At 38.9% G+C, this 20,851-nt stretch overlaps 1 protein-coding gene across 2 annotated transcripts in view; it reads left to right on the top strand.

Annotated features, from left to right (window-relative positions):
- Window positions 1-683: 683 nt before the first annotated feature.
- The window catches only part of CACNB2 (calcium voltage-gated channel auxiliary subunit beta 2), a 253,627-nt gene continuing 233,459 nt past the window's right edge, over window positions 684-20,851 (top strand). For both annotated transcript variants that reach the window (XM_021710994.1, XM_021710993.1), the window contains exon 1: window positions 684-1,566. In XM_021710994.1, the coding sequence (XP_021566669.1) occupies window positions 1,519-1,566 (48 nt within the window). In that variant the 5' untranslated portion in view covers window positions 684-1,518. The remainder of the gene's footprint in view (window positions 1,567-20,851) is intronic.

Here is a 20,851-nt window from a genome sequence, read left to right as displayed (position 1 = left end):
TTCAGGATTAGGTATATATATATATATATATGATTGAATTAAGGTAGGAATTGTTTTCATCTCTGCTAGCCTCTTAGACTATTAATAATAATAGAGAATTCTTACTTGAAATCCCAGGTTTTAAGAAAATACTGGTAAAGTGTCGAGAATTAATAGGCTTTCATTTTCCCATGAACCTAAAGAGGATAATGGTGGTTGATTTCAATCTGTGGCATGAAATAATTAACACACCTTCTTGAGGGGTAACAGTATCTGGAGTGACTCGGGCATGGGGCAAATTGGGATCAATTGCAATGACACAGTAAAAGGTTTTATGAATCATGGCTTAGTAGGATGGCTGTTATCATACAAATTAATCCCCACATACCTTAATGATTCATTTTTTTTTAAGTGTGACACGTATAAGACCTTTTATGAATAATGTTAGGGTCAGCTGAGTGCCTGAAAATTGAATATTTAGGGAAAGATCTAAATAATAGCTTTGGGAAAGATTGAAATAATAGCTCATAAAGAATATTGACTTGTGAACTCTCAGGCTTGGAAGGTAGCCTCGTTCTGTTCATTGTGTCTAAATCATAGGTGATCTATTATCTAATTAATGAATCAGGGCTGACTCTGATCAAATTCTCCTGCCAGAGTTCTGTTTATGTAACATGCTTAAACATAGAGAATGAATTATCTGGCAGTGAGCACCAAACAACCGTGCTGCCGCAGCGGCTGGCAAGTCAGATCCCGAGGCCACTCCAGCAATCCTTCTTACAATTCATGTGAAATACCTACTGCAGGACAAAGCATCTGACAATTTGGAGGTTGTTTCTGTAGTCCTCGCAATCCACAGTGAATTAAAGTCTAGACTCGGTGATTCTTCAGGGTCGGGGAGGAGGGAGAAGCAGCAAATCGGATATGGCCAAAACATTACAGAGGTAACAAGGAATCAAGGATGCTGTTGCCAGTCTGTGCATCGTGAGGGAGGCAAGAAGAGCCGAGCCACCGCGGGAGCAGGAACAGCAGCATTCTCTGAAGCAGTCACATAAGCAGCTGCAGGAGTAGGCCTCCTCTTTTCAAAAGCAGGATACGGCAGGGGGGTGAAATGCAAGATTCTCTGATGTTTGAAAATCTCCCGAGTTGAGAATGGCTACTGTAAAAACGTTGCCAAGAAACTCTGACAATCTGGACAGTCATAACTATGTGTTAGCAGTACTTCCTTCAGGAAAATTAAGGCTACTTCTTGTAGATTTTTGCAAATAGGAAACCCCCCACCCCCCAAAGAAGAGGATCTCAAATTACCCCAAAAAAAAAAAAAAAAAAGATAAATAGAGAAGAACAAAGTTTTGGCATGCCTGCAGGTACAGTGATTTTTTTAGAAACTACCTAGGAGGCAGAAGCTAAGTGTTGATTTGCCCATGCCTCTTACCTGGGAGTAGAAGGTGGGAAGAAATGGACAGAGGCTGTGACGAGAAGACAAGGCACGGTGCAGCTTGGTGAAGCCACACGCTGATTGCGTTCTGCCCCCTCTTCATGCAGTGCTGCGGGCTGGTGCATCGCCGGCGAGTACGGGTGTCCTATGTAAGTTTCTATTGCTGTACCATTGCTGCTGGGAGCTGAAAATACTATTCGTGTCTGTCTAGTGCATGTTGCCTCTTTCAGATGTTTATAATCCCTGTGCTGAACCAACCGGACAGTCCAATCATTCTGTACCACGAGTTTTCAAGGCACCTGAGGGATATGAGATTCTGAGATTTTCTCTCTCTTTTTTTGTTTTTTCCTGGAGATGTTTTTAATCTGTCTTTTGTGCCATATTACTTTGATAAGGTTAGAAATAACTTGCACGGGGATTGGTTTGGGAAGTCCATTGTCTCAGAGGTCTGTTCAGTTCAAACCAGTTGATATCCTCTTTTACCTAGAGTAGTTCTGTTTTCCTATTGGAATTTATGACATGGGGGGAAGTTAAAAGGAATACTATAGAGTTTGTCAAATTAAAGATAGCCATGGAGGCTAATGTGAAATCCTATTTTGAACAGCTTCAGAGAAATAGTAGATGATAATCATTTGATGGATGACACAGCTGTTGCAGCAACACCCGTGTCTACGACAGCTTTATCATCCTGTGACTCACTGAAATAGCCTTTATTTCATGGACCTGCTGTGTTTTGCAAAATGGCTGTCTGAGTATTAAATTCTACAAGGCAGGCTCACACAAATACTGAAGTATCACTACTTAATATGATTGGATGCTAATTGAAATATGCCATGCAGTATGCTAGCTGACAAGCTCGGGGGAAGCACTTGCTGTATTTTCGTACTCCTTTTGCGTGCAGGCACGGTATTTCCAGGGATTGATATGAAAGAGAACAGGAGGCTGATGCAGCCTAGCCAAACTGCAGTGCTTGAATTGCTTAATTCTGATTTGAAATTCCTGGCTGCAAAACAAATAGAAAATTGACAAAGAAAGCTAATCGATACTTAAGGGTATGAGATAAAGAAATCTGTGACCTTGGAAAATGGGCCACCAGCAGCGATACACATGAGACTTCCAGGACAAACAAGGTCAAAATCTGATCAGCTCTAAATAATAAAGTTGGAGACATGGGGTGGGAGGGTAGGGGTAGAACTCAACTCCTATCGAATTGTCAGGACAGCATTCAACTTTATTAAATAAACGAAAGCCTGAAAAGCCCCTTGAATGTAAAGATGCTTGTGATGGTTACATATGTAATGCCATTTGTGTTTTGAATGCAACAGTTGATACGCCAGGAGTCACTGTAGCAGAGAGGTAGCCAGCCAAGATTTTTAAAGACGACAGCTACAGGGATGGGTGGTTTTTACCCAATTAAAAAATTAATAGTTTTTCAATAAGATTTGGGAATAAGTGTTACAAACTTTTTAGAGTGTAAAATTGTCCACATTTAAAAAGATATGAAGTTAAAAATAAAAGTAAATTGAAATTAAAAGTCCATATTTTCATGGAATAATAATGCATGAGAATTTCATAGCTTTATGTGTTTCTGTTTACTCTTATATAGTGAATGAGAAGAACACTGGGGTTTTGTGTGCCTATTGAATACAGGCTTTCTGCAATAAGTCCGCATTTGAACAGGGCAACAATTTTTACTCTACTTATTTTTGTTCTTACATTGAACATGCAAACAGATAGAAGAAACAGGATAATCTTGACTGAAAAATGTAGAGACTTGGTTCACCTGTTAATTCTCAAACTTTTTTACCCTGCATTTTGGTTAAGGAACCACAAAATATATAGCATAAATATATTTTAAAGATAAAAGAAATCTTTGGTCACTAGAAATACATTTTTCTTTACTTTCAAATGTTTCTTTCTTGGGAACCTTAGCCTGTAACCCACCTGCTGCTGTTTAACCCCTCTTCTTTGACACTCTAAGGATGGCAGTTTTCTTTGTAGATGGCCAACTCAGAGTGGTAGGTATGTAAAATCTAAATCCCTTTTTATTTCCTTGGAGGAAAAGAACCCACTGTGCATCTATCTGTGACTGAGATGTCTCATTAACCTACAAAACTGATGAGTCTGGAAGCTGCTCATTGAATAACTAACCAGGTTGACAGAAGAGCAAAGGATAACTAGACCCTTATACAGTAGTAGTAGTTGGGACCTTGTCACATCGATTGGACTGTCCTGGTGTCCTTTCTCTAACCTATTGTCAATTTGGAGTATGATGACTCACATCATACCAGAACTAAATTCTAATATTTATATGCATATGTACATATATATATCAGATATCTGTTATATATGATTATATATAAAATGTATTTTAGATATATAAATCAGTTGACATATGTATGTGTGTGTGTGCATCTCAAATCCTCCACTCTTATACCTTTTTTTGTGTGACAGCTTTCTTAAGAATTCCTCCTACTCAAACATTGTCTCTCAGGAAGAATATGAAAGTTATGTGGGTTTCAAAGAAAGTTATATGCGTACACCACAGCTCTTCATTTCTAGGTTTTTACCTTTCTAGCTGATGTTTTTATTAGGCTCTCTCCTCTCACTCACCTGTTTAATGTTGCCTTCAGATTCAAAACTTCTGTGAGAAGCTGGCCCTGCCTGTTGGCTGTAGCCCAGTCTTTCTCTTTGAGACTCAGTGTATAAGCCTCTCTTTTTTGACTTTATTATTTATGTTCAAGATCTAGTCTTCATTCTTTTGATTACTCCTAACAATCAGTCTTTTAGAACTCAGCTTTATAGCTCAGAAGTAACATCGGTGTTTTCCTAAACTGTCTTGCTGTTTCATTAAGGACATGAAAATCTGTGAGCTGAAATAGTACTCTCAAATTTAAAAGGATGTATAAACATTGGAAACTCTTTGTGCATTTCTGCAAAACACTTCTAAAGTGTTGACATTTGCATGTCTGGGGAGCAGAGACTGATATTCTTTTTGGTTAACTTTTTATTGAAGTATAGCATATATGATGCGGAAAATTGAATGAGGAAGTCATAAGCGATGAACTTGAAGAAATTTCACAAAGAGACCACTATGTAACACCCAAATCTCAAGAAACGAAGCAATGTGGGCACTCCTCTCTTCCAATCTCAACTATTTCTCTCTTCCGCCAGGTTATCCACTAATCTGACTTCTAACATTTGTAGATTAGGTTTTCCTGTTTCTGAATTTTATTCACATGGACTCATACAGCAGGCACTACTTTCTTGATCTAGCTTATGTTGCTAATCATTATATTTAGGAGAATAATCTATATAGTTGCATATAGTTGAAGTTGTAGCTTGCTCATTGTCACAGCTATATAGTATTCCATTGTGTAAATATACTGTGATTTAGTTACCCATTCTGTTAATGGGCATTTGGGTAGTTTCCAATTTGGGACTTTCATAAATAATGCCGTCACACACTACAGCATATTACATTGCAAATATTTATGCATGCATTGCCATTGGATGCAAATCTAGGAATGAAACTGTCAAGTCATAGGGTATAATATATATACATTCAGTTTAAATAGATGCTGATAAACAGCTTTCAGCTATCAGATGCACTCAATCAATGCACACTCTCACCAGTCATGCCTTTCCTAGTATTACTGTATGATGTTTCACATTTTGGCCCATCTGGTACGGGGCGGGGGGGGGTCGGGGGGAGAAGTAACCCATTATGGTTTTGCTTTGCATTTCCCTGATGACTAATGAAATCAAGCATTTTAAACATATATTTATTGACCATTTGGATGTCTTCTTTTGTGAAGTTCCTGTTCAAGTCTTTGCATTTTCTACTAGGTTATCTGTCATTGGAGGGATTTTAGAATGGTCAAGGGGAAAGCCACTGGTGACTAGCATGACAAAATTATTGAAGACATGATATAGAGATCCGCATAGTTAGGAGGCAGAGTCAGACTAAACCTGGGCTTGAATCTTTACATGATCTTTTATTTACTGTGTGATAGTGGAAAGTTATTTTTTATTTTTATTTTTTGAGTTGGAGTCTCACTCTGTCGCCCAGACTGGAGTGCAGTGGCTGCTGCCGGCCACCACAGCCTCAACCTGCTGGGCTCTGATCATCCTTCGCCTCAGGCTTTCAAGTAGCTGGAACTACAGGTGCACACTAGTGGAACGTTCTTAAGCCTCAGCTTTCTCATCTATAAATCAGGATAATAGCGAAACTTTGAAAGTTTATCTTGAGAGTTAAAATGAAATAATGTTTGTCTGCACCTACATGTGGCCTGATACGAGGTTGTTTTCAAAGACCTGCTGATGAAATGAGATCGTGAGGCAAAAGAACTTGCTCTTGATTTGGTTACTGCCTATGTTAGTTGCTAAATACTCTTAGTCTTTGATAAATGAAAGGCTTTGATAAATGGTTGGATAGTGGAGGGCGACCTAGTCCATATATTACTCATCTCTTATAAGATTGCACTTTCCTTAAAGTGTGATAACCTTTGAACTTTTAGAACATTTAAATGTAGTGGGATCACCAAATGATATTGCTTTTGTATATATCATATAACTTAAGGAGTTTAGTTCTCTAATAAAATTATGATTGTTAGGGCTACTCAATACACATCCACAGTCTTTAAAAGTTTACTAAATACTTTTATACCCACAATTTCATTTGACATGAAAGTAATCTCTCAGAATAGGCAAAGCAAATGATGCGATCACCATGTTATAGATAAGAAAACTTCAAATCAGTGAAATAAATTGTATTGCCAAAGGCCACAGAATATGAAAGTGGTTAAGTTGAGATTCAAACTGAAATCTACTCTCATTCTATATATAACATTTTGTTCATCTTGTTTGGAATGTCTTTCCAAGTTTGAATAATTAAATTTAATTAACATGACAATTTTGTAGTGCTTTCGAGTATAAAAAATCAATTATCACTGAATTGGAGAGGCAGTGAAGTGCCAGTTCATAGGATTTTCTGGTCAGTAGAATGTAGGTAATATACTTCTTTACATTATAGTTTTTCACTTACAATTCATACTTTTCACAAATGATGAGAATTATTCTACCAGTCAAAATATGTATAAGCTATATACTTATTATACATGTCTTGGAAAATATCTTTTCATGTTAGGTGATTTTTTAAAGGAGATTTTGTGACATCAGTTCTGTTCTTCTACAAATAAAGGATTAACATTCATATGCATAATGGTATATAAATCACTTAAATCACGCAAAGCATTTCCAGAGATGTCTTAAGATGTCCTTTCAGGATATTTGGCGTTAAGACTCATGTCTTTTAAAATCAAATTCATGCATGTATTTTGGCAAGAGATTGCTAACTTCAGATTTGGGACTGCACATGTTTTTAATAACTTTGAATGCTGGCCATGTTAAAATCCTTCATTTGACCCTTCAATGTTTTAAGGTCCCATTAAAGTCCTAAAAACTTTTAAAAACTGCTATTCATTTCTCTGGGATGTGAAAAAGTTCTTACAAAGGTATGTGCCTATATCAGAGCAGTATACCTCAGCTTCAGAAATATCAAACCTGAGCGTTTAAAATAGTCTACAACAAAAATGCTACTTGATGGTTTAATTTTTTCAGAGCTTTAAATTTACTTTATTAATAGGCCAAATGACATAATGACATTTTATTAGTAGAAGGGAAGATCAGCTTTCCTGTACACATTAGGGAGCACAGATGGGGGAGATGAAGTGAAATTGGCAGCTGGCAGCCTCTGGGCATGTGCAGAGAATGAGATTGTTGATGGATGTTCAGGGTACAGGACTCACCAGTTGCCATCACACCTCCTCAGCACACCCCCAGCTGTCACTCATTGCTTTTCCTTCCCTTTGGAGAATGGGTTTTTTAAAAGTTTTTTTCAGTTGGTTTTTTTTTTTTTGAGTTGGAGTCTCACTGTTCAAGCTGGAGTGCAGTGTCACGCACTCAGTCACTGCAGCCTTGACCCACTGGGCTCAGGTGATCCTTCTGCCTCAGCCTTCCAAGTAGCTGGAACCACAGGCACACACCACCACACTCAGCTAATGTTTTGATTTATTGTCGAGACAAGGTCTCGCAAGTTGCCCAGGCTGGTCTTGAATCCCTGGGCTCAGGCAGTCCTCTAGCCTCTACCTCCCAAAGTGCTGGGATTACAAGTGTGATGGGATTACAGGCGTGAACCACTGTGTCTGGCCTTGGAGAAGCAGTTTAATGTGGGAATGACAGCAGACTCTGGGACAGGGGCCTGGACTTTGCCTATGATAGAACCTTAGGCAAGTCACTTCATCACTCTGTGCCTCTGTTTCGCTTTTTGTGAAGTGAGGGATCATAACAGAATCTTACTGATAGTTTTTCTGTGACTATTACATGTGTTCAACTATGAAAACACTTGCACATAGTAAGCACCCAATTAAGTGTGGACTATTTTAATTGTTGTTACTTCCACCTCGCTCTGCCTCTGGGCACCATCTCACCTGTGCTGAAAACACTTAGAAAGATGTGTTCACTGTTTCAAAAAAAAAAACAAACACCTCTCATAAAGTTTTTAAAATTATGTAGAGTTACAGTAGTTGTCATATGTCTGTTCATTCATAAAGCAATTATTGAGTCCCTATTCTTTTCCCAGGGCTATTCTGAAAGGTAAAAATGCAGAGAGGAATTGGACCTCTCATCTGTCCTCAGAAAAGCCTAGGCTTGTGGTGGAAATATATGAGTTTATGGAACATTCAAATGTGTTTGACATAACAAGATTATCTGACAATAGGCGGAAATAAATGGCATACTACCTGTAGTGGGCAATACCATGCAGACATTAAAGAGAAAAAGCTAGACTGTATAGGCTGGCAGAGAAGGAAGTCTATATCTGAGGATAGACTATATAAAAATTAAGGAATCAAGCTCTCATGTTCCTGAATAAAAAGCTCAAAACATGAAAACAAAAATTAAGGTGTAGAGCAACTATATAGTATGATCACATTTACTCTACACGTGTTTATGTCTATATTGGTGTTTGTATGAGTAGAGATCAAAGGAGTTTACCAGTAAATGATGGCTCATAGGAATGGGATTATGGAAGGATGGGGTAAACTTTTTATATCATTAGGTATTTTATAGAGAGTGCATTTTATTTTTGTCATAAATATTTAATGTGAGAAGCACCTGAAAATTAATTTATCCCTCACCTTTTTCTAGAAAGGCTTATGAAATATATATACATACACACACACACACACACACACACACACACACACACATATCCTAGCTTATTAGTGCATTCCACTAGAAATGCACTGAGTGAAAATAATTCATAAATTGGGGAATCTGTTGATTAGGAAATTATCACATGTGGTTCGAGTACTTTGGAATAAAGAAGAGCAAAGTCTGGCTGGTTCTTGAGACCTGGCCTTTGTGGGGTGTTAAATGTAGATGTGCTCAACTGTGGGTCAGGGTTCCGTCCTTTGCTTTTCATGCTAAGAACCCATTTCATAAAGGGTGATCAAATCCTACTGAGTTTATTTACACTGTGGCATGTCTTTGTTGTTGGCACATTTCCTCAGGAAATGAAGGTCAGCAGATGTATATGAGATCTAAGCAGGTGATTGTACATTATCTTATGGGATATTTCCATTAATTTAGGCTGGCCTATCGAGTCAGCTAAAGATATGCACCTGTCCAGATTGTCAGCTCGTCATATCTGGCGTCCACAGCCCCATCCCACTGTCTAGAAACGCTTTTCCCTTCACTTCTATGACACCACATTCTCCTGTTTCCATTAGTTATCTCCCTATCCCTTCTCATCTACATTTGATATCTTCATGTTTCTATCTATATTGGTATTCCTTCATGCAGTCATGACTGTCTTCAACTCTGGAGAGTCTAGTGAATAGCAACATGCATTTGAGGAATGCTTGGAGGGTAAAAAAATGAAGGAAGTAGATTTATAAGAAGTGACCAGAGAAATTGAAGGAAAACTATTTTATGTATATTCTGACGGTGACTAAGTCAATATGCCCAGGTCAGATATTTCTTCCAAGTTTTAGACCTGTAGACCCATTCAAAGCTTCCAGACGTCTTTATCTGAAACTCTCCAGGCACTGCAAGCACAGTCAGTTCAAGTCTGGGTTCCGTCCTCTTGATCTTGTTTGTCCCCCTCTTGCCACTAATGCCTGTATCTACTTCCTCCTTACCGGTCAGATTAGATGACATTATTGTACTCCCATTTGTTCAAGACAGAAACACAGTTGTTCCTCCCCTTTACTCTTAGATCCATTCAGTCATCAAGTTCAGTCATTCCTACCTCCTTGAGTACGCTGGAATCTTTTCTTTCTATTTCATTCATCTCAACTCTAATGCAGGCCCCAGATTTTTCTCTCCCAGATTACCACAGTAACCTCCTAACTGGTCTCCTTTTCTTAGTCTTTGTTCTCCAATAATCCATTCTCCACAATGGAGCTGCAATCGTTGTAATTCTCTCCTTAAATAATCCCTCAATCGACACTTATTTCTTGAAATTTAAGTGTAATCTAACTAGCATCCTATGAGACGCTTCTTGAGTTTGCCTCCTTGGCCTTGACTCTCAGTATCTTTATCCTCTGAGGACCCAAAGGAATAGAATGTCATGCAGTTTCCCAATAGTCAGCACTTTCTTTTGCCTCCACACCTTAATGGAGGCTGTTTCCCAGTCTTGGTTTCATGCCCCTGCTTTTTCCCTATGATCATACTTTATCTCAATTATCCCTTTAGTTACCTGCCCTCATTTGAACTCTAAGTTTTCTTTGTACCTTTTACATTATTATAGCTCTGTCACCCAGCAAGAATGCCTGGCCTCCAAGAGATACTCAAGGCATATTAGTTCAATAAATATTTAAATAATGCTAGAGAAATATCCAATTCTCCCCCACTTTCTACCCTCTGCTCCTACTTGTCTCTATAATATGTTTTTTTTTTTTTTTTTTTTTTTTTGGTAATGGTCTCAATGAGTCTGTGTGTATATTCTTGTGTGTATAAACATATATATACAGAGCTTTGTGATGGCTTAGAGTTAGGTTTCTTGGTCTTGTCATCATGTATAAAAGAGAAGAGAAATGTGGTGCTAGAGTTTGAAACTATGTAATTATTTACTTTTTTATGCCTCTTTTCAATATTTAGATTATATTCTGTATATTTCTTTGAAGAATTTAAAGCAAGAACCAGCTTACTTACTCATAGCAAGCACCTGCTCAAATGCCCAGGTGATCTTAGTTCTGATTTAAATGATAAAATTCACTAAAAACCATGGTTATAAAAGTAGGTAAATATGTAATAAAAACAGGTAAACATATTTAACAACAAAAACCGTATTTTGAAGTGTCTTTAAGCACAGCCATTCAAAAAATAAAAGCACCACCAAGTTATTTATGTAAAGTCTTGAGTTAAGGACTTTTGTGGCTATATGTATTCAAAGCTTCCCTAACACCTTTGCCATACCTAAAACGAGCAGCTCCTATTTCAGGAGATGTGTCACTCCTCCTAACTTCCCTGAAGCTCAGGGAAGCAGTGCTCTGAGGCCGCCTTTTGTGTTGTTGGTTAGAGGCCTTCTATTGCCAGATGACCTTTCTGCTGAATAGATCCATTTCCCATTGAGTCAGACTCCTGTGTCTGCTGGCTTCCTTGGTATTACATCGAGATAACAGCCACTTCTCTTCTGTTTGAATCATCAGAAGTAGTTTCGTTTTTTGTTTGTTTATTGAGATTTTTTTTCTTTCCTGCACTTTTGGGATGAGCCTATTACCATTCTCTTCCCTGACTACCAAAGGGATAAATAAACCTACTCTGATTTCCAAACCACAAACTTAAATAAAGAGAGTAAGAGACAAGGCAGCTTCTCCCAGCGCTGTAACTAAGGGACAGAAAGACTGGGCTTGTAATTTCCATCTCTTACCCCGTTTCATTTTATTTTATTTTGTAATGGTCACAGTGAGTCTGTGAAGCTTCCCCTAAGTGCCTCATTGATTCTCTATGGTAGTTTCATTATTGAATGAATCAGTTTTCCCTTTGGGGTAGATAATAGACTGTGAAACAAAGTGATAGTTATTCAAAAGGATGGATCACAGCCCTTTTTTTTTTCTTTTTTCTTTTTTGAGTCAGGGTTTCATTCTGACACCCAGGCTAAAGTGTAGAGGGACAATCACAGCTCACCACAGCCTCGAACTCCTGGATCAGATAATCCTTCTGCTTCAGTCTCCTAAGTAACTGGGACTACAAGCACATACCACCATGCTTGGCTAATTTTTTGAATTTTTGTAGAGACAAGGTTTCACTATGTTGCCTAGGCTGGTCTCGAACTTCCTCCTGTCTCATTTCTCCTGTCTCAGCCTCCCTAAGTACTGGGATTACAAGTGTGAGTTACTGCTCCCAGCTCACAACCTTTTTTTACAAAGGTGATTGGGATGCAGTCTCATTAAGATCAGAAGTTTCTTAGTTATTTTCCAGGATTCTAGTTAAGATAGACAGTGTGGAAGCTGGAGAAAGGTTGGTTAAAAAATAATTGACTTGGGAGGTCTGGAATCTCTCACCCAAGGTTTCATGCCTCTATATTAATAATCACTCTCCAAAGCTTTATAGAGGGCAGTTAAGATATTTGGTGGTACACAATAGAAATCACTTCTTTCTCATTTAAAACATGGAATTCATTGGAGGTTTCTAGCAATGTTTCTCAGTGCGTTCTCTGGTTTGCTAGCATTCAAATTTCTGGGGATATTTTTCCAAAATAATAATAACAACAACAACAACAGATTCCTGGGAACCATCCTAGACCCAAAGAATCTGAATTTCAGGGATGGATCCTGATCATTTAATGTTTAATAATCTTTCAGTGGGACTTGTTTTGCACATTATTGTTTGAGGACTACTGACCCATAGCAGAGCTGAGATATTTGAAGGAAATCTGAGTCAGGATCAGGGCTGCTCTGAGAATTTGAGTATTAGGAATTGTGACTGGGCTCTTTGGAGTCCTTCTTCTGAGGTGAGTCAGCTCACCTTAAGTCAACTTGTGTCAAATTTCTCAAGGTTCAAGTTCCTAGGAGAGGATCAGAGTGACCCAGCTTGCTCTCCCTAGGCCAAGAGAGGGGACTGCAGCTTGATTGACTCTCTCTGCAATCCTATATACAATGGAGAAGGAACATTTCCCAAAGAAAAGCCCAAGTGATGTTTCCAGAAAAAAAAGGAAGTGGATTCTGGGCAATGAAAGTCACATATGTTCTTGCACAAACAAAGAGCATAATGATGTGTTTTTAAGAAATGAACTGCTGGGCTCAAGCCTGTAGTCCCAGCACTTTGGGAGGCTAAGGTGAGAGGATTGCCTGAACTCAGGGATTCAAGACCCGCCTGGGCATCATCTCTACAATAAATCAAAAAAATTAGCCAGGCATGGTTGAGTGTGCCTCTAGTTCCAGCTACTTGGAAGGCTGAGGTGGAAGGATCGCCTGAGTCCAGCAGGTTGAGGCTGTGGTGGCCGTGAGCATGCCACTGCATTCCAGCCTGGGCAACAGAATGAGACTTCAACTCAAAAAAAAAAAAGAAAAAAGAAAGAAAGAAAGAAATGAACCATGCTCTCCTGTGGGGAATGCTTAGAAAATAAAGCAGTAACATATTTAAGCTCAGCAATACTTCTTATGGAAGCAGTAGCTAATATCCATGGAATTTATAAGGAGAACTCTAGAATTGCCTTTCCAGTAGGCTTAGTACCTGGAAAAAACTTGTAGAGAGTAAGGACTCAATAAATATTTGGATTGACTTAAATAACTAGTAAAGATAATAAAGACCTTATTCAGATATTCGCTAAGTATTGGCAACTTATTGAATTGCTGTAGAAGTATACAGAATTGGCTAATCAATACTTTGAAGAAACTATTGATAAAAGAGCTAATATAAAATTCCATGTACTCTTTATAAATACCTTGCAAGGTACAGCTTTTGTTGCTAGATTCAGTTTATACCTTTTATTTCTCCTTGTTGAACATAGGTCTTAGCAGACACAGTTCTGGTGAATATCAGGAATACAAAAAAGCATTGGAAATTTGTATTTCCCGAAAGTTCCACCCCATGGGGGTTCTATTAACCTCTAACTATAAAATTATTACAGATGCCACAGAAGGAAGTAGGATGTCGTGTGTGTGATGGTATGTGATAGGCTGCATTGTAAAGTCTAGTGGCAAATGTCAAATTAAAGTTAGTTTGTATGAAATAATTCAACCTGCCCACTTATTTTGATGATGCTAAAACTCAGTTCCAAACAAAAAAGAGGGAGAGAAGGCTTCTTCAATGAAAAGGAATATGAAAGGTATTTTGCAAATTGTTCAAACTATGAGCACCTCTCTACACCCTCTTTTGTCTGAAAGAGTGCTGAAAATACCTTAAAAAGTAGCTTGATAATGTACAAGAAGTATTCTCAACCAGCCCCAGAATGCTTGCCCCTCAGTTCGAATAAGACAGACCCTAGAACTTATCATCTTGCATGTAAGTGCTCTGAGCAAGGTTTGCCTAAAAGGTGGGTGGAGAAGAGGGTCAGGGCATCCCTATATCATGAGTACTTCTCCTTCGGGTTCACAAATATTTTAAAAAGAGAAATCCATATATGTTTTTCTCAGGCTGTTTAGACCTTCTCTTTATTGAAATCCTTATGGTTTAAAAAATGCATTCTTTTTAAAAGACTCTTGCCTGTCTTCCTCAAAGCAACCAATTTCATAGAATTTTCATTTCTGAGCTATAATTATAACCTGCTTATTACCATTTAAAAATAATAGGATTCTTATTTCCACAAACCAAAAGCGCTTCAAATTTTGAAATGAATCTCTACTTCAAAGGGAAAAGCCATCACTGCTGGAGGGTCCTTTACTGATTTTTCTTTTTCTTTCTCTCTCTCTTTTTCTCTCTCTTTCTCTTTCTCTCTCTCTCTCTCTCTCTCTCTCTCTCTCTCAATCTCTCTCTCAAACTCTCTCTCAATCTCTCTCTATGGTTCCTTACTGCACAGTTGGTCCCACCCCCCCCCCCCCCAGCGACTTAACTCTTGGGCCATGATTGGCAGTGCAATCAGATTAAAGAATACTCTCTGAAAAGATACTGATTTGGGCTGTGCTCCATGAGAAATGAGGCGACAAGCTGACTTTTTTCCTGAGTTGATTGAATGTTCCATGTTTACTCTACCTCTTTAAACCCTTGATGAGACATGTATGTCTCATGGCGTTTTATGCATCATTAAGTCAGCCAGGATCTCACCCTGACAGCTTCCATTCTGGTACTATTGGGAGAAAAGGGCAGTCACTTGGACTTGTTATTGTTTCATTTATAATTTGGTTTCAGGGACTTTAGTTTACTGCCAGACTTCTGATGGGTCAGATATAACTACTGATGTGCCATCTAAATACTAGCTTTCAGAATTCATTTCCCAACGGTTCCATGTTAATGCCCCTACTTCTTCACGGAGAGGAAGGGTTAGCGTCATCATAAGAGAATAGAATAAGAAACTGCAGACACACATGGTTTTGACTGTCAGCTTCTAGGAGCTGATGGAAGAATTGGTCTCATATTAAAGCAACTAGCATGTAAAGAGAATACAGTTGGGTCCTTTTCTCCCATGCAGCTTATTAAGGTTTTAAATTTTTCTTCACCTTAAATAATGGTTCTGCTTTTTGTAAAGTGTAGACTAGCACAATAAATGTTGTATTTTAATAATTTCTAAGTTACCATGTAGACTAACCAAATTCAAGATTTTCCATTTCAAAGTAAACCTTTGCCACCAGTTTTTATTAGTAATATGAACCGATTCCTCTGGCTTCAAAATATGTGACTTAATTTCCACCAGAATGGTGAAACATTGTTCCAATTAAATGAGGAACTTATGATTCAACTTTTTGTCATTCCTTGCTAATCTTTTATAAATCTCATAAGTTAAAGTATTAAAATATATTTTATAGTAATCTCAATAACTAATCAATCATGCAGAATATCTCTGTACCATGCGATGTTTTCAGTTTCACATAATAGGTGGATAGGTGATATACAGAGATAAATAATGTTGCCCACCTTATGGGAAATGTCAATCATGGACTTGTCCACCAATAACCACCTACTATGGGAAACTGCCCAAGTCATCGTCACTGCCAAAGAGCAGCCCTTTGTGAACCATATGGACAGCACCTCCCTGCCATCCAGATTGGCAGCCAAAATGTATTTGATTAAGGTAAGCACTTTGACTTAGGAATTTGAATGGAGAATTCACAGAATCAGCAGTAGAGCAGGAACTGAAAAATTGCCATGTGTGAGAGTTAAAATCATGAAGGGTTGGACACTGTGATGCATACCTGTAATCCCAGGATTCTGGGAGGCTGGGGCAGAAGGATCTTTTGAGGCCATGAGTTCGAGATCAGATTGGGCAACACAATGAGATCCCATCTCTACAAAAAATATAAAGATTAGCCGGGCATGGTGGCATGTGCCTATAGTTACTAAGGAGGCTGAGACAGGAGGGTTGCTTGAACCCAGGAGTTCAAAGCTGCAGTGAGGCATAATTCCACCATGTGATAAAGAATGTATACTTGGTAAAGGGGGAGGGTCAAAGTGCACACGGGGCAGAATGTAGAACTTGCAGGAGGTGTGGCCTATGAAGACCACACTTTTATAGATAGAAGGGTGTGTAAATGGTAGAACACGAGAGTGAGGAGCAAATGGTTCCTGGCCTTCCTGAAGTCTGACGGCCCAGCTTTTCTGAGCTTCCACAGACATGTCTTCTCTAAGGAAAAGTCTGACACTTGTGGGGCTTTTAGTGATCTCTTTTCTTTTCAGCCAAATGGCCCAGACTCTAATAAAACAAAGAAGAGATGACTAACCGAGGAAGCAAGAATGAATGCCAAATGTTAACACACTTAAATGATAGGACATGATAAATCAATACAAGGTCAAAATGAAATATGTCTGTGAAGGTTCATAAAACAAAAATGATAATGAAACATGAGGTCTCATGAATTATGAAGTGAATCATACTTAATTTTTTGGCTCAACCATGTTTATATTTATTCATTTAATCAATGTTTACTTAGTGCCTAGCAAACATCAGACATCCCCGTGATTCCTGAGGGACACAAAAATGAATCAAATAGTCTTTTCCCTCAAGGAACTCATAGTCTAGTAGCTAAATTGAAACAATATCTCTTTCATTTTTTTTTCTTTTTTGAAAATGTATTGCTTTTGAATCCTGAGTCAATCAGTTATCCTCACCAGGCAGATCGTGTGTGGAAATTTGTCTGGGAACCAGTTTCCTGTAACCAGCAATAACATAATGTGGTTATTGACACATCAAATTTGGCTCAGCTCTTGGATTTAAGTGAGCAACCCTGGTCCTATCCAGAAATTGATATTTTCTGACTAACATATAAAGATGTATGTACCAATAAATCTAGTTACAAGGAAAATATTATTATATTATTTTAATTTGAGTTAGTGTCTCACTCTGTTACCCAGACTGGAGTACAGTGGCACGATCACAGCTCACTGCAGCATTGAACTTCTGGGCTCAAGTGATCCTCCCACCTCAACCTTCCAAGTAACTGGGACTACAGGTGCATGCCATAACATCCAGTTAATTTTTTTTTTTTTTTTGGTAGAGATGAGGTCTTGCTGTGTTGCCCAGGCTGGTCTCGAACTCCTGGGCTTAAGCGATCTTCCCACCTTGGCTTCCCAAAGTGCTGGGATTATGGATATGAGCCACTGCACCTGGCAGATTATTCTTAATGTTTCTGTTACTATCGAGGTTAATTTTAAGCCTAATTATAGAGCTACTGTACAAACATTATGACCAAAGAGATGTAGGATTTCGCTTAAGACTTGATGTGATGAGGAATAAGGAGCTGCCCTCATAGTGATCTTGAATCTACACTGATGTGAAGAGAGGCACTCTAGGAAGAATCTTCTGGCAGTTTAGGCAATTGGATTCCAATGGGGAAAGTCAGGGAGACCACTATATTATGCGTTCCTAAGGTAATATGATAAGAGATGGGAAAAGTCCCAGTGATACGAGATATTTAGAGAAGGAAGAGGCAATGAAACATACATATGGTAATTACAGTCTTTTCTATTTTTACTTATAAAACATGGATTTTTTTTTAGACCAAATTGTTATTTGTAATAAAGAAAATGGGCATGGAAAGTGGATAAGACAGCCAAAGATAGTAATTTGGCTTTCATAACATATTTTGGGTTCATTGCCCCTTGAAAATAGTTGTTTTAAAAAAAAAGACTCTGATAAGTTTGGATGAAATTGAGGATATTGGAAATCTCATGAATCCTCAATATGTATGTTCCTTCATCCCTTTCATATCAAGGACATTTTAATTTAGTTGGTTGGCCAAATTAATCAAATCTGAAAGGATTTGGCTGTCTTTTTGAAAGCTGTCCCAGAACTGGTATAATAAATGGTTCTGTTCTTGCTGGAAGAAGTTCAGAGAGCCCCTTCCTCTTGGCCCTCCCCATTCCCCTTCTCCCTACCTGCCCTCAGTGATGATGGCCAGAAAGAGCCAGAAAATGGCTTTGTGACTATGGTGAATAATGGCAAGTCGTCCTTGATGACTCCCTCTAAGGGGGCAGGATGCTGCGGTTAGACCCTTGCTTAAGAAGCCATTGTTTTGTAACATTCTTCATGTCCTTGTCATTTCTGGGTTATATTACTGCGGTGTGTTCTACTGGGACGTATCTTTGAAGTTCACTTGGCAGACATTTGGATTATCATTTCAGCCAGCATATTTTTGTACCTAATATGCCAGAGTAGTATATACTAAAATAACGAATGTGGTTCTTGCCCTTGAAGAGTTTGTAATCCCACCAGGGTCAGTATTTTAGTTTACCAATGATCATAAGAGAAGTTATCATAAGAAGTATATGTCCTATTGACCAATTTTTAGGCAACCAATTAGAAATACTCAGCTTGGCCTTACTAAGTACAGAGCTCTTTAAAGTCATTGATACCAAAAGCTTTGGCTTGAATGAAACACAACAATTTCCCCTCCAAGAGAACAAATTCTAACAGCTGTTTGAAATCAGCAGAGCTTAGATTTTATAACCTGTGTGTTTTAGTAGTCTTTTCAAATAAGTTCATCAATTTGTTCATATTCATCAAAAATTCAGAAAAACACATCTATACATTGCTCATTGGCCTCGATCAAAAATATGGATGCACATAGATGGGTTTAGAATAGTTAAATTATTAACACTGTGTGTTGTTTTAGCACAATCAACACATGACTTTAATTGGATTATGATATGAGTTACGCTGATAAGAATAAGAATCATAAAAATTAACCACGAGCATTTGTTCAGCACTATGTGCCAGGAATCACACTAAGTGCTTTGCATAGATCCTTGTAACCTATGAACAGCATGCAAGAACATTTTATTTTGTAATAGAAGAAACTGAGGCACAAAGGAACTGTGCCCAAGGATGCCAGAGCCAAGATTTGAAACGGATGAGCCTGGTTTGAAATCCTACTATTTAATTCATACACTCGAGGCTTCTGCTAGTCATTAGGACCCCTGTGTGTATATTAACAAAAGGTATTCTCTCTAAGTGGACAGACTAGAAAAATGCACATTTGCAGGGAGGATGCAGCCTCTCATGATTTCACCTCTAACTCAGTCTTTGCTCAAGATCTTTCAGTAGTACACAGAATGTGCAACTGTAGATGGCAACCTTATCTTCGCTGTCTCTACTATCCGTCATACCTTTACAAATATCAAATACTTTCACTTACATGATTTTATTTGATTTTGGCTTCAGCCACGTGAAGTCAACATGGAAGTTAATGATTTTTCCCTTAATAAAAGAGAAATCTATGACTCAAATGGGTTCATGTATTGATCATGCCATAGATATACCATAAAGACCAAGCAACAAACAAGATCCCAGGAGCAGGAGTGATCCTGGGCGTAAGCCACAGTATACTTTACTAGACCACATGCTTTGTACATGGTTTCATTTAATGTTCACAGAACCCTGGAGAGGGGAGGAGTCACTAGTGCCTGTACATATGAGAAAACATCTTTTTTTTTTTGAGTTGGAGTCTCACTCTGTCGCCCAGACTGGAGTGCAGTGGCCGTTCCTGGCCACCGCAGCCTCGACCTGCTGGGCTCCGGTGATCCTTCCACCTCAACCTTCCAAGTAGCTGGAACTACAGGCGCGCGCTACCATGTCTGGCTCATTTTTTGATTTATTGTAGAGATGAGGTCTTGCCAAGTTGCCCAAGCGGGTCTCGAACCCGCGGGCTCAGGCAATTCACTCACCTCAGCCTCCCAAAGGCGCGGGATTATAGGCTGAGCCACCGAGCCTGGCTGAGAAAACATCTTAAGTAAAGTGAATTGTCTTGCCCAAGTTCCCATCCTTTCGTGAAGTGGAGCTATCTGAATTCAACTGTGGTTGGTCCGACTCCCAATCTGTGCTCTTTCCACCATGCTTATGCCATCTCTTTTTGAGTATATCTGATTGTTAGATGCATACATGCCAGTGCAAAATAACGAGCATGTGTCTGGGCCGTTGGAGATCAGGTCAAAGCACTGCTCAGACAGAGGCATTTGCCTAGGGAAGACACTGCCTGCATTTATAATTGGTTAGAACACAGGTAATACTCTCAAGCAAAAGAGCCGCTTACTTAGTTCATCAGCACCTACTAACTGAGCACCTGTTAAATGCTAGGCAGCCACTTAGAAGCTGTGTGAGAAACAACACAGAAAGTCAACCCGTTTACCCTCAGGGGGATCACTGTCTAATTAGTAAGATAACTAACAGACCTGAATGTGAACACTGCAGCTACTTAAATGATCTCCAAGGACTTCTTTCAGAGGGGCTCATTTAGTGAATTTGCAGAAGAAACACTCATAGATTTGGAATGTCGATTCCAGTCTTTCCATTGAAGGGAGGGGTGCTGCTTATAGTTGAGTGTGTCTAGTCATAACAGACCTTACCTTGTTCTCCCAAAGCAGAGCCGAGACAGGGACTTAATATAGGCAGTTTATTAGGTTGAGGGCTTCTGGAAGACAGGGATGGAGAAAAAGCCAATATAAAGGAATCTTATTGAGATTGTGACCAGGTGCAGTGACTCACACCTGTAATCCCAGCCTTTGGGAGGCTGAGGTGGGAGAATTGCTTGAACCCAGAAGTTCAAGACCAGCCAGGGCAAGGTAGTAAGGCCTCATATCTACAATAAGTTAAAAAAAAATTGTCAGGCATGGTGACATGTGCTTGTAGTCCCAGCTTCTCAGGAGGCTGAGGTGGAAGGATGGCCAGAGCCCAGGAGTTTGAGGCTGCGGTGAGCCATAATTGTGCCACTGTACCCCAGCCTGCACTACGAAATGAGACTCTGACTTTAAAAAAAAAAAAAAGGTTAGCTGGGCTCG

Source organism: Carlito syrichta, unplaced genomic scaffold, assembly GCF_000164805.1.
Source record: "Carlito syrichta isolate Samal-C Ts95f unplaced genomic scaffold, Tarsius_syrichta-2.0.1 Scaffold301791, whole genome shotgun sequence".
Classification (NCBI taxonomy): domain Eukaryota; kingdom Metazoa; phylum Chordata; class Mammalia; order Primates; family Tarsiidae; genus Carlito; species Carlito syrichta.
This window is presented reverse-complemented; position numbering and strand designations above follow the sequence as displayed.